This window comes from Dama dama, chromosome 3 (genome assembly GCF_033118175.1).
Source record: "Dama dama isolate Ldn47 chromosome 3, ASM3311817v1, whole genome shotgun sequence".
Classification (NCBI taxonomy): Eukaryota; Metazoa; Chordata; class Mammalia; order Artiodactyla; family Cervidae; genus Dama; species Dama dama.
In genome coordinates this window covers 43,902,311-43,917,036 of record NC_083683.1, presented here as the reverse complement: position 1 = coordinate 43,917,036, position 14,726 = coordinate 43,902,311, and the positions used below count along the sequence as shown (strand labels likewise).

Genomic DNA, 14,726 nt, shown 5'->3' with positions numbered 1-14,726 from the left:
ACTAGGAGCAGTCTGGGGACCGAGGGAGGGCGGAGGCTGGCTTAGGCTGGGGAATGGGATTTAGACAGGATGCCAGGCTTCCTGGCAGCACAGGTGGACCTAGAGGAGGGGAGACAAGGGAAAGCATCGAGGTGAGCAGGGACAAGTGCAGACAGGCCAGGTGAGCGGGCGGAGCTGGCTTCAGGGTAGGAGTGAGGGAGCAGGGTAACTGCGTTCAGTGCTTGTAGCTCTTCCGTCTGGAGGACGTGGTGGAGACAAACTTGACGCTGGAGCCGCTGCCCCCGAGGCCCCGGCTGCTGCTGCTGCTGAAGCTGGAGCCGCCCAGGCTGTGCCCACCACTGGTCGTGAAGGAGTAGCCGCTACCCCCACCGAGGCCCAGGCTTCCACTGCCAATACCACTGCCACCTCCGTAGCCACTGGAGACGGTGGAGGTGACCACAGCTGCCGGAAGAGAGAAGACGTGGTCAGAACCAAGGGCAGGAGAGAAGACACCTGGGGCATCATGGACAGCTCCCTGAAATCCATGGGGTGGAGCTGGGTGGTTTGCCTCTTTCCAGTTTTCTTGCCCACTTAGTGAGGTCACTGTCCCATGGCTCAGCCTAGTTTTATCTGCACCATAGCATCAGGTGTCCTCCTGGTCCAAGTGGCTTCCTGCTTCTCCTCTGCTACTTGGCGCCTCTCTTCTCCTTCCAGAACTTACTGGGATGCCCATCCTCTGGGAAGTTCTTGTACCCACCTGCCTTCCCTTTGATTCTCCTGCTGTTCTGTCCCCACCTCCCCCTGGCCCTGGTGTCTCCCTTCCTTCTGGAAGCTCACAGCTGGGTGTGGATACATTTCCCTTTGTGTCCTCCAGTCCACGCTCTCTGAATCCCAAGGCAGGGCTGGAGTATTCTCGATAGGCCAAGTGACAGATGACCCACTGGCTGGCTAACTCTGTCCCTTTTCTCCTCCTGAACTGCTCTTTCCCTAACTTTCAAACCACCCATCATCTTAAACATCTAGTACCTTACTTTGGGCTCTTCTGAAGGAAAGCTGAAATAAAATATAGACTCTGTTATGGAATGAATTGTATGCTCCCCAAAATGTGCCGAATACCTGTAAAGTGTCTTTACTTGGAAATAGGACCTTGTAGATGTAATCAGGTTAAGATAAAATCATTAAGGTGGGCCCTAGTCCATTATGACTAGTGTCCTTTTAAGAAGAGGGAAGATGTCCAAGTGAAGACAGACACACAGGGAAATGGCCACACGATCAGAGAGACAGAGGCTGGAATGAGGCAAGGAACACCAAGGCTGGACAGCCACCACCAGAAGCCAGGAAGAGGCAAGGAGGGTCCTCCCTACAGGTTTTAGGGACACATGGCCCTGCTGACCCCTCCGTTTGTAATCTCTAGCCTCCAGAGCCATGAGACAGCACATTTCTGTTGTTTCTCACCACCCAGTTTGTGGTCCTATGTTACGGCAACTCTAGGAAATAAGCATAGATTTTAGGTGCTTTCAAGAAAGGAAACTTTAGAGGTTATGCCATCCAGTCCCCAAATTAGCTTTGAGGGTCTCTGGAGCCACTGGACAAGGACGTTAGGGAAGGAGGACCTCTGGGTGGTTCAGAGGGATCTGCCTTATTGAGTCATTGGTTAATATCATCAGTCGCTAAGGTGTCAAGAAAACTGAACTCCCTTGTAAAGTGTAAGTTGTAAGAATCGTCTTTTGGCCTCACGATGCCAGCACCGAGCTCTGTAAATGGTGACTTCTGTGCTTACCAGTGCAGGCTGTTCAAGCTTGCTAATGAATGCCTCTCCTGCTTCTGGGGAGCAGCACCCAACTGCCGGGTCTCTTGGAACTCTCACTGCCTTGAAACCCTTGGTAGGTTTCTGTGTTACACTCCATAGAATTAAACCAAGCCGTGGGGCTTCTCCCAGACTGTTCTGGAAGAGGCTGCCTAACTGGCAATGCCCTAGTGCCCAGCATGAAGGCTCTCTCCAAAGCCTGAGAGCAGACAAGATCTCTCTAGTGTGATCCAGTCTGGGCAGGGGAAGGTGTGGCCTGAGGATCCTGCAACCCATGTAGAAGGATGAGAGCAAACTTCCCATTACTCCCTTGTGGTGCCCTCCCAATTGCAAAGAGGTAAGGTCGGTGACTTTAAGGTCTCTCCTAATAGAAACTCAGAATCTCAAACCTTCTCAAAATGAACCTCCCATCGGTGGGATCCCCTCCAATGCCCCATACATCCCTGGCACCCTCCGGCATGCCCACCATCTCCCCAGTCCCCAGCCACATACACTCCAGATGACACAAGAGGATGTCATACTCACAGATATTAACTGGAGAAACGCCCTCTCCACTCAGCCTGATGGGGAGGAGGGGGGAGAAGGAAGGTTACTGTGATGTCCAGCAGTTTGTGGTCATTTGAAATGACATTTGTGCAATTGTTTTCAATTCACTGAGAAAGCCTTCAATTATTTTTATTGCAGAAGTAATGGAGGTTGAAATTATTTAAATACCAGTAGTATTAAAAATAATAATCTAACAAATTAAATAATGCAGAATTGGGGTTCATAGGAATCAAATCTGTAATCTCAGAATCTTTGGTGTAAACCCACTGGGAAGACCCAGAGGGATGGGATGGGATGGAGAGGGAAGCAGGAAGGGGGATCGGGATGGGGAACACATGTAAATCCATGGCTGATTCATGTCAATGTATGGCAAAAACCACTACAATATTGCAAAGTAATTAGCCTCCAACTAATAAAAATAAATGGGAAAAAAATTAAAAAAAAGAAAATTGAAATTAAAGCGAATCATATGTTAGCGTCAGCTGGAAAGGCAGGGCTGTCATTGAACAAGAAGATCGCTCTTTCAACAATGGCCTATTGTCAGGTTACTGAGGTTATTACAGGTGTGGAGAGGAGTCTGAGTCATAAATGTAACAATAGCAATCATTGGTCTAGCCTTGTTGTAGCAACTAGAGTAGTTTTGCTTTAGCATCTTGAGGACAGAAGTGGCATTCATTTTAAATGTAGACCTAGCCCTTGAAAAGGGCTACTACCTATTACCCACATTATGCCACTTAATTCTCTCAATAACCCCTAAGTAGGTATTACAATCTCGGTTTTACAGATGGGGAAATTGAAGATCAGAGAGGTTAACTAACTTGCTCATGATCACAAAGCTGGATTTGAGGTCAAATTAATTTGACTCCAAAGCCCACATCTTGGGCCGTTAAAATGAGAGGGAGCTAACCATTTGCCATGCCTCATCCATTGTTCTGAGAGCTTCACTGGTAGTCCCTCACTTAAGCCCTTTTAATAACATAGATGATAGAAGCTCTGGTTGTCCCATTTTACAGATGAGGACTGGAGAAATCACACAGCTGGTCACACGACTGGTAACTGGCAGAGTACAAAGGACCCAGCGGGCTTTGGGGATCATGTGACCTGGCCATCACTAAAGACATAGCAAGCTGGGGTGGGGAGCGTTGGTGGGAGGATGATGCTGAATTTCCTAAGCTTATGTAGCTAGCTAGTGGTAGACCTCTTGGCCCAAATCCTAGGACAATTTATTCTCAATTCAGAGTCTTTCATACTACATATCCAGACCCATTGTGTGACCTAATTTCTCCTTTGATTTTATTTTACCTAGATCAAATCAGCTTCTAGATTTCTATGGGGTGCTAAAAGCAGTTGCACCTCAAATTTGGGATTGCTGATTATGATTTCCCTGGAAAGAAACTGCACCTGTATTCTTTGTCAGAGTCCAGTTCTACCAGCCTTTTGCTCCCTTTTCCAGGCAAGGAAGGGCCTGTATCAACCTGCATGTATGCAGGCATGCTAAGTCCCTTCAGTCATGTCCAACCTGAACCCCTAGGAAAGCCCAGGCTGCTGGGATGGGTGATCTGCCCTCACCTGCACTCCTCGCCCTCCAGCAGCTTCCTGTAGGTGGCAATCTCCACGTCCAGGGCCAGTTTGATGTTCATGAGCTCTTGGTACTCGCGCAGCAGCCGGGCCATGTCCTGCTTGGACTTTTGCAGGGCCTCCTCCAGGTCCACCAGCTTGGCCCGTGCATCCTTGAGGGCCAGCTCCCCACGCTGTTCCGCGTCGGCGATGGCTGTTTGCAGGCTGGCACACTATAAGGAAAGGAGGAAGCCATGAACCTTACTGATAACCTCTGGAAATCTGGTGCTTCTTGGGTAGGAGGCCTGTAAATGAGGCAGAATGACCCAGAAGACGTAAGTGTGTGGGGAGCTCTGGGTCCTGCCAGAATGTACCTGCTTCTTGATGTTGTCAATCTCAGCTCTCAGCCTCTGGATCATCCGATTCGTCTCAGAGATCTCTTGTTTGGTGTTGCGGAGATCATCGCCGTGCCGGCCAGCTGTGACCTGGAGCTCCTCATACTGACAGAACCAGAGGAGAGTCAGTCAACCCATCAAACTCTGGCCTGGGCACTACCTGCATGCCCAGCCTGGCCCTTGGTGCTCTGAGCAAGCCCATCCATGCACTCATCATTCACCCATCCCCTTGCTTGTTTCTTGACCACATCTACTCACCAGGCATGTCCTGGACTCTGGGAATACCATGAAGAGCATAATCAGACTCCTGCCTACAGTTTTTTTTTTCCTTTGAGATGGAAAATAATTGAACCAGGCTGGCATTTGATACCAGCAGTTATCAGTAAAGCTCATGGTTTTTTCCATTCCTTACCAGCCTGCATATTATTGAATTTATAGCTTCAAATTGAGACGAGTGTCCCTTAGGAAGTAAGCTGAGTCCTATGGGGCTATGATACAGGAATCTGACTTAGATATGGAAGTGAGGGATGGAGTGGGGAATGGGCAGGAAAGTCCCTCTAGAGATGGAGATATTCAAGCTGGACACTGAAGGCTGGGAAGGATTGACCAGCTCAGGGGAGAACATTCCAGACAAGAGAAACAGACTGTACGTGAAGTCCCCAGAGTATGCAGAGCACAAGGAGTGAGAGATGATTTGGCACTGTCCTTAGGGAGTTCTTGGTCATGGGGCATATGTCAAAGATCAACTGTGACCATGAAGTTTGGTGGCCCTCCTGATGCCAGTGCTAGGGAAATGGAGGCACTGCAGAGAAACACCATTGGAAGGAGCTCAGGCTATAGAGGACCCCGTTCTGAAGACTTTGTAACAGAATCCTCCATCTTAGGTGGCTCTCTGTCTAATGGTGCGAGTCTAGGACACCATCATTTAGGAGAAATAAATGCACCCTGTGTCCTCCAGCAGACTGGAGGAAACTCACACCTTGCCCAATGGAAGAAGAGCCCCTGCCTGAGTGAAGAGCTGTCCAATTTAGAAAGTGCTGAATGGTTTGGCTTCTTCGTTTCTGGACACACATGGTTAAAGGCAACAACAGTCTTCGCCAACACTACACTTTGCAACTACCCCACTTGGAGTTAAGTGCATCCCACTTCCACTCACTACCAAGGAGCTACCTCCACCCTTGTACCCCTGGCACCTGACATCTGCTTCTCTTCTACCACTTGCAGTGGCAGGGACTAAGGCAGTGCAAAGACCAAGGCAAGGGATGACAGCCAGCTTGTAGGTGAGCAGCTGCCCTGGAAAAACATCTGCATTTGGCCGATAACTGATCTCATGGGTTGGACCATTCAGGCTGCTCTACCCCTCCAAAACCAAACCTTCTGGCCATCTGCACCTTTGGACAATAGTTCTCTGCAGTCATGCCAACCTCCTTCTTCCCAGGGCAAGCTCTCTTGTTTGGCAAACTGCTCATTTCTGCCTCCCAAACTGCTTGCTCAGCCTTTCAAGCCTTCCCTGCTCCTTGGCAATCTTTTGTCCCTCGCCACTTCCAAAGTAAACTAAAGCCCACCTCTTCTTGGAAGTGTTTTATTAATGCTTTTCCCCTTCTTTGAGTGTTCATTCATCTCATGGCCTCCCAGACCTTGGATTCCTTTTGTACTTTGTTCATTTACAACTTTGTAATCCTGCTTGGCATATAGTAGGAGCTCTATAAATAAACAAGCCCTTTGGAAACAGTTTTATGAGCATTTCTTGGTTGTTTGAGTCTCATCCAGCCCCCGGTCAGTTGGCAAGTGGTGGGGGGACTGTGGCTGTCCTTCTGAGCACCCAGCATTGCCTGACCACTTATCAGTGTGTGTGTGTGTTGGGATTTCCACATGCATTTCAAGCTAAGTTTTCACAGCCTCCAAGACACTTCTGCCAAGTTGAAAGAAATGGGAATGCTCACATGACTCCTGAGGCTTGTGGCTTGTAGTTAAACAATGATCTAAGGCTTCAGAGAACACTAGACCCGCAGCCTATCACGGAGGTGCCCATGCTCACCTTGGTCTGGTACCAGGACTCAGCCTCAGCCCGGCTGCGGTTGGCGATCTCCTCATACTGAGCTCTGACCTCGGCAATGATGCTGTCCAGGTCCAGGCTGCGGTTGTTGTCCATGGACAGGACCACGGATGTGTCGCTGACCCGTGTCTGCATGTGACACAATTCCTGCAGAGCCAGTTAACTCAGTGTCACCACCGCAAAAAAAGAAGGGGTCTTGAAATTACACAATTGACCACCCATCTAAGTCAGGAATCCTTCTTTGGCATCCCCATCAAGGAGTGCCCAGCTCTTGCTATGCCAGCCGACCCCTGAGGAGTTTCTGGGTCATAAATCAGTGGAATGGGAGTGTGTCCCTAACATCCATTCTCAAGTCTCCCCTCTGTGCTTTTTCCCTGAATATTAAGGATGAGCAAGTGTTCTCTGAATCCAAATTAGATCACATTGAATATGACATATGTGATTCATATGCCAGCATTAAAGGTTTCTTCAGGATGGGGTGATTTTTAGGACCGCCCCGCCCCCCCGCAAACACAGTGTGACTTCATTGTTCTCTACCTGTCTGTTCCCTTCCACAGGCCCAGGTGTCTGCCATCAGAGTGGAGATGCCCAGAAAGAGGTATCTTCAGGGGCCAGGAAGCACCCTGACCAATGGGCTGAGGGGCAGCTTGCCTTCTGACTTCTCTGAGACAGTAAAGAGAGAGATGGGTCTTGGTTCCTTGGGAATGTTACCCAGTGACATGGGAGTTTAGGAATCAACAGTTGCTCCTTGCTCGGCCATGGGATGGCAGGGAGAAGACCCAGAGCTGGGGTGGGGTTAAGTGTAGCAGGATTTCAAGCAGTTCTTCCCAATCTCCGTGGCCTCTCAAACCCTCCATCCCAGGGAGAGACACTATACGGATAACACTCTGCACCATCCTTTTCTTGTCAGGCTTTAGACACAGGAGGGACAAACACATGTGCAGGATCTTACCGCCTCAAAGAACATCTGGAGGAAGTTGATCTCATCGGTCAGAGAGTTGGCCTTGGCCTCCAGGTCCACCTTGTTCAAGTAGGCAGCATCCACATCCTGAAAAGACAGCACAAGATGCTCCTCTGAGACCCTGGCCCCAGGCAACAAGCCCCAGAGAAGCTGGGCAGACTCCCTGGCCCTTCTAGCTTGGATTTTAGCAAACTCTGTATCTGGGGTTTAGGATTGGGGATGGGCAATTGCTGGGCAATTGTGGCTTTAGTCTCCTGGGCTAACAGAAGACAAGCAAGGTCATTGGGGCCATAAACATGTAGGCAGAATTTGGGCAGATTTGAGTTCTCTAGATATTCTAAGGGCTGAAGTCACTTTTCTTGGGTGGCTCAAGGGTCTGTCACCCCACACTCCCAGATTCGGTTTTGAATCTTCTCCTTTGAGAGACATTTCCACCCACCTTCTTTAGAGCCACAAACTCATTCTCAGCAGCCGTGCGCTTGTTAATTTCGTCCTCATACCTGTAAGCACAGAGGAGAGGGGGCGAGCGGTGAGTAAGGGCTTGATTGAACTCTTCTCAGGCTGAGGTGGACTATTTGTGTAGCAAGAGACCTCTGTGTGACTTCAGGTGATTCACTTAACCTCTATTTCTCCCCCTATAAAAGGAGAATAATTTCTTCTGACAGTTTCTTTTCCCTTTTTTACTTTTGTAAGACTGGAAGGTGGGCATGGAGCTGACAGGGACAGTAAAACATATTTATGCAACTCCATCCTCTTAGAGATGCACAGTTCCAATCTTTAAAAAATTTTAGCTGTCTTAAGTGCCTGCTGGAACTGTGTGATAAACTTTGTTCAGGACACTGTTTTGGTCGATTTTGATGTATTTTCACTGAACCTCAGGGCAGCCATTTAAATAGTGTGTGTTTTTTTTTTTTTTTTAGTAAGTAGGTGTTGCTTTAAAACAGAAACCAAGGGTGAGCCACCTAAGGGGTTGGCGAGGACCATCTTTTCTGTTGGATACCTCACCTACTGCAGCCTGGGTGATGGCAAGTCAAAATTGACTCCCTCAGGAGGATCGGATTGCCTGGTTCATACTCTAGGGTACACCTTAGCAATGCAGACATCTCAATAATAGAGCCCATGTCCAGTGTAGTTAAATAATAAACAAACTGTAAAATATTGCTTTCAGAGCTAGAATGTTTTCTTAGATGACACAGATGTCCCTTTGCAGTCATGGACTCAGATAAGAGTAGGTTTCTTGTTGGTAGTGATGCATGAGATGAGAGTCCCTTTGTTACCCCATACCTTGCTATCTTCTTCTCATGAGATGATGACTGCAAGTCCAAACCTCTCCGATACGGGCCTCTGCTCATTTGCTCTCCTCTGGCCCTCATAGAGAGGCATTTGTGGATGACTGCGTGTAATCAGAAGGGTCTGTCACTCTCACCTGACTTTGAAATCCTCCACGACATCCTGCATGGTTCTCAGCTCAGCATCCAGCCTGCCTCGCTCGGTGGTGATGCTGTCCAACTGCCGCCGGAGGTCGGTGATGTAGGCATCGAAGAAGGGCTCCAGGCTCTGCCTCACAATCCTGGTACCCTGCTCCTGCAGGAGGCTCCACTTGGTCTCCAGGACCTTGTTCTGCTGCTCCAAGAACCGCACCTGGATGGGAGAAGAAGAGAATAAATTCTGGAGAACCTGGGGAGGCAGAGCCAGACACCACCCCAATGAATATAGAAGAGAGGAAAAGTACTTTTCACCTGGCACCTGTCTGCCAATGATATAACTGACAACTCCTGTTGAAATGGAAAAGCCCATCAAGTTACCCTGACATTCTCTGGGGCTCCACAGAACTAGTGTAGTGGCTCCTTGATGGGGAGCTGCCATTCTTAGAGTGTCTCTACCACCCCTGCTCTGGGTTAGGTTGGTTTTCTCAGGGAACTTAAGAACTTCACATTTCCCTCTGTGTTGGCTGGACCAGCCAGCATGGCTCCCAAGGAGAAAAAGGGAAATACCCACAAGTCCTGTGGGGCAAGCTGGCCCCACCTGCAAATACTTCTGCCCCTGGGGGATGCTTGCTGAGGGAACGTGCTTTCCCGCAGGGAGGCTGTTGGGTGATGGCTGCTCTCTGCACTGGGGCCTCCCCAAGAGTTCCTGGCACCCAACCCCATGGACCAGATGCAGCTCCCAGCTCACCTTGTCGATGAAGGAGGCAAACTTGTTGTTGAGGGTCTTGATCTGCTCCCGCTCCTCTTTCCGCATCCGTTGGATGTTGGGGTCAATTTGCAGGTTGAGGGGAGTCAGGAGACTCTGGTTGACGGTGACCTCTTGGATGCCTCCAGGGGGACAGATGGCGAAGCTGCAGCCCCCGTGGCCCCCTCCAATTCCACCCCCATAGCCGAATCCACTGCTGACCCCAAACCCGCTGCTCGCCCTGCCACCAAAGCCACTTCGGAAGTTGCTGCCACACCCACTGATGGAGACCCGCTTGGTTCCCCCCAGGTTGTGGAGGCTACGGCTGCCGAAACCGCTGATCCTTCCAAGTCCTCCGCTGCCCCCCGGGGAGTGGGTCACGGAGACGGAGCTGAAGCGAGAGCGGCCAGCGGCTGGGGTGGTGGCTGAGGCTGTGCTGAAACCCCTGCGGCTGCTGGTCTGGAAGGTGATAGTGGACTGTCTGGACATGGTGTCTGGGAGAGGCTGGTGAGGAGCACTCCTGCTGTGGGTATGTGTGGAGGGGGATGGAGAAGACAGGGCGTCTGGGGTGCCCTGACCCCCTGGGCTTTTATGGGCTCCGGGAGGGGGGCGGGGCAAGCTCCTGCAGGCCTCTGATGGCATCTTCTCGGCATCCACCAACCCTGAGCCCACACTCAGCTCCCCTCCGAAAAAGGCGTAAAAGCCACGCGCTTGTTCCCTGGCATCCCTCCCCCACATGGAAACTCCTTTCCAGTTGCAACTTGATCAGCAGATGAATGAGAAGCACGTTAATTGTCTTCAGTCATGTCCTAATCATGCATTATAAAATGGACTCAGAAAACACTGCCTCATTTCCAAACCTCTCTTAGCCCTGGGACCAACTCCCTCCTGTGCAAACATCTTGTGTCAGCCCCAGTGACTGTGGTTCACTGTTTCCTGTTCCTTCTCACCCCTTAGGTGTGCGTCTTACTGCTGAACTCTTTCTCAGCAATTATCCCCCAGAGCCCCCACTCCCAGCCCCAACCCTGGCCCAAGCTGTCCCTCCAGATCTTGAAAATCCTGCTCTCCACCCATCTTTTTCAGGAATCCACCCCATTTTGATGGCCCCTTTGTTTTACTCTGAAGCTGCCATCTGTACTGTGCAGGTCACATCAACGTTCTAGACGTGAGTGTGTGTGTTTGTGTGACCATGTATGTACTGTCCACTCCAGTGTAACGTGACCCTCAAGGTCAGGTCCTCCGTCTATGTGGAGAGAAGCTTCAAGAATCCCAGCCCTGCCACCTCCTGAAGGTGAGACGTGGGGCCAGTCCTGAAACATCTCTGGGCCTCAATTTGAGTGTCTGTAAAGTGGGGCTTGTGATGACTATTCATGGGAAAACAGATTTTGCAATGCCAAGGACATGCAGATGCTGAGCCAACTCAACAGAGCCTTCAGCAAGGTGCCCATCCTGAGGCAAGTACTCAGGATTTGAAAGCAGCACAATACACATTCTTTTTTCTTTATTAACAGGCTATGGTCCTGTTGGGAAGACTAAATCGAGACACACTGAGGAACTTATGAAACGATGATGCCCCGTAAAACACTGCCTCTTGTCTCTGTTTGAAGCCACCTCATCCCAGAAGTCTCCTTGACCAGCCACTCCTCCTGTTGATGGCCAAGGATCCTGACCCTTTAATCCTTCATCAGAAAGTCCCATGGCTACTCTGAATAAAGGGCTTGTTTATTTCCCCCCATTAGTCTTAACATTTTTTTTAATTAGAAACTTTTATACAGTTTTAAAAGGTTACTTTGCATTTGCAGTGATGACAAAATATTGGCTATATTCCTCACGTTGTACAACACATCCTAGTAGCCTATCTTAAACTCAATAGTTTGTACCTCCCATTTCCCAACAGCTATATTGCCCCTTCCCACTGGTAATCACTGGTTTGTTTTCTATATGTGTGAGTCTTTCTTTTTTTTTATAGCACTAGTTTGTTGTGTTTTTTTATATTCCACATATAAGTGGTATCATACAGTATTTGTCTTTCTCTGTATGACTTATTTCACTTTAGCATAATGTCCTCCAAGTCCATAAATATTGCTGCAAATGGCAGAATTTTGTTCTTCTTTATGGCTGAGTAGTATTCCATTGTGTATATATATATATTCTTTATCTTCCACATATTCTTTATTCATTCATCTGTTGATGTACACTTAGATTGCTTTCGTATCTTGGCATTTGGAAATAATGCTATAAACATAAACATGTGGAGGCTAAACAATATGCTATAAACAATAAGTAATCAATAGATCATGGAAAAATTAAAGATGAAATCAAAAAATTCCTAGAGTTGAATGAAAATGAAAATAAGCTGATTCAAACCCTATGGGATGCAGTAAAAGTAGTTTTTCTTCATGCTTTAAAAATTGAAATAGAGTTGACTTACAGTGTTTCAGATGTACAGCAAAGTGATTCAGTTTTATAACTGCAAAAGCAGTTATAAGGGGGCAGTTTATAGCATCCCCGCTGGTCTTGTTGATCGTGTCTTCAACCTCCATCAGTCTCAACTGATAAGAAGGCTCCTGGTTCCCTTTCTTCTGTATCTCATCTCCCCATGGAGGGTGGAGGTGGAGTCAGACAGAAATTGTTAGATCTTTTGTCTTGCTGACTTCTTGCCTCTTACAGTGGCTTTAAAGGATGGGAGAGGGAGAGAGGAGCTAAAATGTATTCTGTTTGTGTTTTGTGCATGAGAAGCCAAGTCCCCATGTGGTAAATGAAAGAGATCAGCATTGTCTAGCTAGAGAGAAGCAGAGCTACATTCTGTGGTCTCTCCACGCAGGGGTCTTTTCAGAGGTGCAGCCAGTGGGTTGGCAGATTCTCACCAGCCTGGAACGGCAACTTGGCACTCAGGGCAGTGGTTTTCTGTTCTCTATGCTATTTCCTTATTGGGGCTGAGGCCAGGGAGTGGGCCTCTCCTCCGTTGAGAGAGTGTTTGAGAGTCTCAGTTTCCACAGGGAGCCTGTGAATCATAGCTTTTGTTGATACAGGCCAGGAGGAGCACAGGAGTTTTCTCGCTTGGTTGCCAAAGTGTCCAAGTCCCAGCTGGGGTGGTGCATGTGTCTGTGGTGGAAAGAAAAATTGTCTTTGTTTTCTGTACTCATGGCATGATAATCTTTCTCTCAAAAGAAGGGTTACTTGTTTTCTGAGCCATGCTGAGTAAGTTCTTCAGAGTTTTCCATGGAACAAAAGCTGGTAAAGGGTCAAGGCTGGGAGGGCCTTCACTGACCCATCCATGAGAATGGGGTCACCACAGCCCTTACCCATTGATTTTCCCATCTGGAAGCTGCTCCAGGCTGCCTGCCCTCCTGGGTCATGCCTTTACTGGCCAAACCCTCTCCTGGGAGCCTATTCCAGGTGTTGCTATTCATCCCATTTCCAATCTTGTTTCCCTCGGCCATCATGTCTTGTCTGGGGTTACCCACTTCCTTCCTTCCCTCCTTTCTCTCTCTAATTCTCCCACCTGGACCATTGTTTCCAAAGCTGGTTTGTCTTAGATGCTGACTTTGATGAAGTAAATGGAAATAGATAAGTCTTACCCCTCTTCCTCCTCATTCCCTCTCCTGTAACCTTTGACCTTCACTGTGACCTTTACTCTGATGGATGATGTCTATATGAATGCCTAGGACACCCCAGCCCCACAACAGCCTATGGAAACTTCAGGACTTAGAGATTACGAACATCTCTGCTTTCCTTCCTGCCAATGTAGTTTTTTGTTTTGATTTTTAACCTCCTTTATAATTCTGCTTTGAACCTTCCCCCAAGAAAACTTCCTAGTAAACTGTGCCCAAGGACTGCCCCTTCACACCTGTTCCCAGAGCAGGCCTGTGCCTGTGCTTGGCTTGCACGTCGGCATGTTTTTCACTTGCTTTGGCTTCCTGGTGGTCTGTGGAGGGGTAGGGTGTGTCCCCTTCCCCTGCGCTGTTTCCTAGCCCCCATAGGGAATTGTGACCACAGTTCACTGGATGTAGGTTGTCTAGTTTAAAAAAAGAGCTTTAAGGAACACATTTCTTTCTGTTCTCCGAAACTGCTGAATCTCTCCAACCCTGTGTTGTTGGGTTTGTCTGGGAGGAGTTCTCTTGAGGTTTGGGGAGTGGTGGATTCAAAAGAGATGGTATGGGCCCTGGTGCCTGAGGCTGGGAGTGGCAAACTCCTCTACGCCCTGGTTCCTGCCCCTCTGCTCAGGGTGGTCTCTCCTATCCTCAGAGGAATGCTGTCACTCTTGGCTGTGGTAGATTTCAAGGAGACTGACCTGTAGTGGCAACAAGGCTTGAGGATGGTGGAGCAGGGGAGGAAGGCATGGAGACATGCCTCCCAATGCTATGGGAGTAGAGAACACAGCAAGGAGCCTGGGCTTCCAGCCAGGCCAGAGCCAGAGAAGGGCAGGCTGGAGGGGGCAGAGGGGACTAGGCCATTCTCTAGAGCAGGCTGCCTGCTGCTTAGAGCCCAGGGTCCTTGGGCACAGTGTCTCCTGGGATTGAGGATAGGGAAGATAATTCTGTTGGATGGTACCTGAGACATCCCAACGGAAACACTCTTCAACCTTAACTGTTCTTGCCTGTGCAGCTGACTTCCTCTGCCTTTGGCATCTCCAACAGGCACCACCCAGCTTCCCTTTAGAGGTGTCAAACCCTCCAGCCCATGGCGCCTTTGCTCTCACATTCTGTGGAAACAATGCAAAGATGAAACTTGCCAGTTGACTTCAAGAAACTACCAAGATTCAGGGCTTGAAACGTGTGCTTGTACATGGCCAGACCTCACCTGATCTGCTCCCCTCCACAGCTCACATAACCAGACTTTCACTTGGGCCCAGATTTGATGGGCAGGTAGAGTCTAGTGTAAGTAAGCAGGTGGCCCTCAAGGTCCCTTCACCAATTTTAGCAGCAAATTAAGGTGCTCTTCCCATTCAAACTTGTGCTTAACAGAGGCAAGATGGAGCAGCCCCTTCCTTCCATGATCAAGCACTTCAGACACACCCAACAGATGTGCCTGTACAAGGCACAGATGGACACAAGTGTTCTTAAGAACATCCACAAAGCAACGATCTACACATGAATGTAGTGTATACTGAGTGTGTCAGGATCAAGAGGTGAAGCAAAGGAACAGAGGCAATGTTTAGAGCTGCAGAAGACTTAGAAAGGAGGAAATCAAGGGAAGGAAGCATCAAAGATCATACAGCCAACTGGTAGACCAGCCAGAGCTTCCTCTCCC

At 48.9% G+C, this 14,726-nt stretch overlaps 1 protein-coding gene across 1 annotated transcript; it reads right to left on the bottom strand.

The window, feature by feature from the left end:
- Positions 1–214: 214 nt before the first annotated feature.
- LOC133041721 (keratin, type II cytoskeletal 75) lies at positions 215–9,962 on the bottom strand. Its single transcript, XM_061122706.1, has 9 exons — positions 9,477–9,962; positions 8,728–8,942; positions 7,741–7,801; positions 7,293–7,388; positions 6,323–6,487; positions 4,264–4,389; positions 3,902–4,122; positions 2,312–2,346; positions 215–441 (listed from the first exon to the last, which is right to left on the bottom strand). The coding sequence occupies exons 1-9, from the start codon at positions 9,960–9,962 to the stop codon at positions 215–217; spliced, it is 1,632 nt and encodes a 543-aa protein (XP_060978689.1).
- Positions 9,963–14,726: the final 4,764 nt, after the last annotated feature.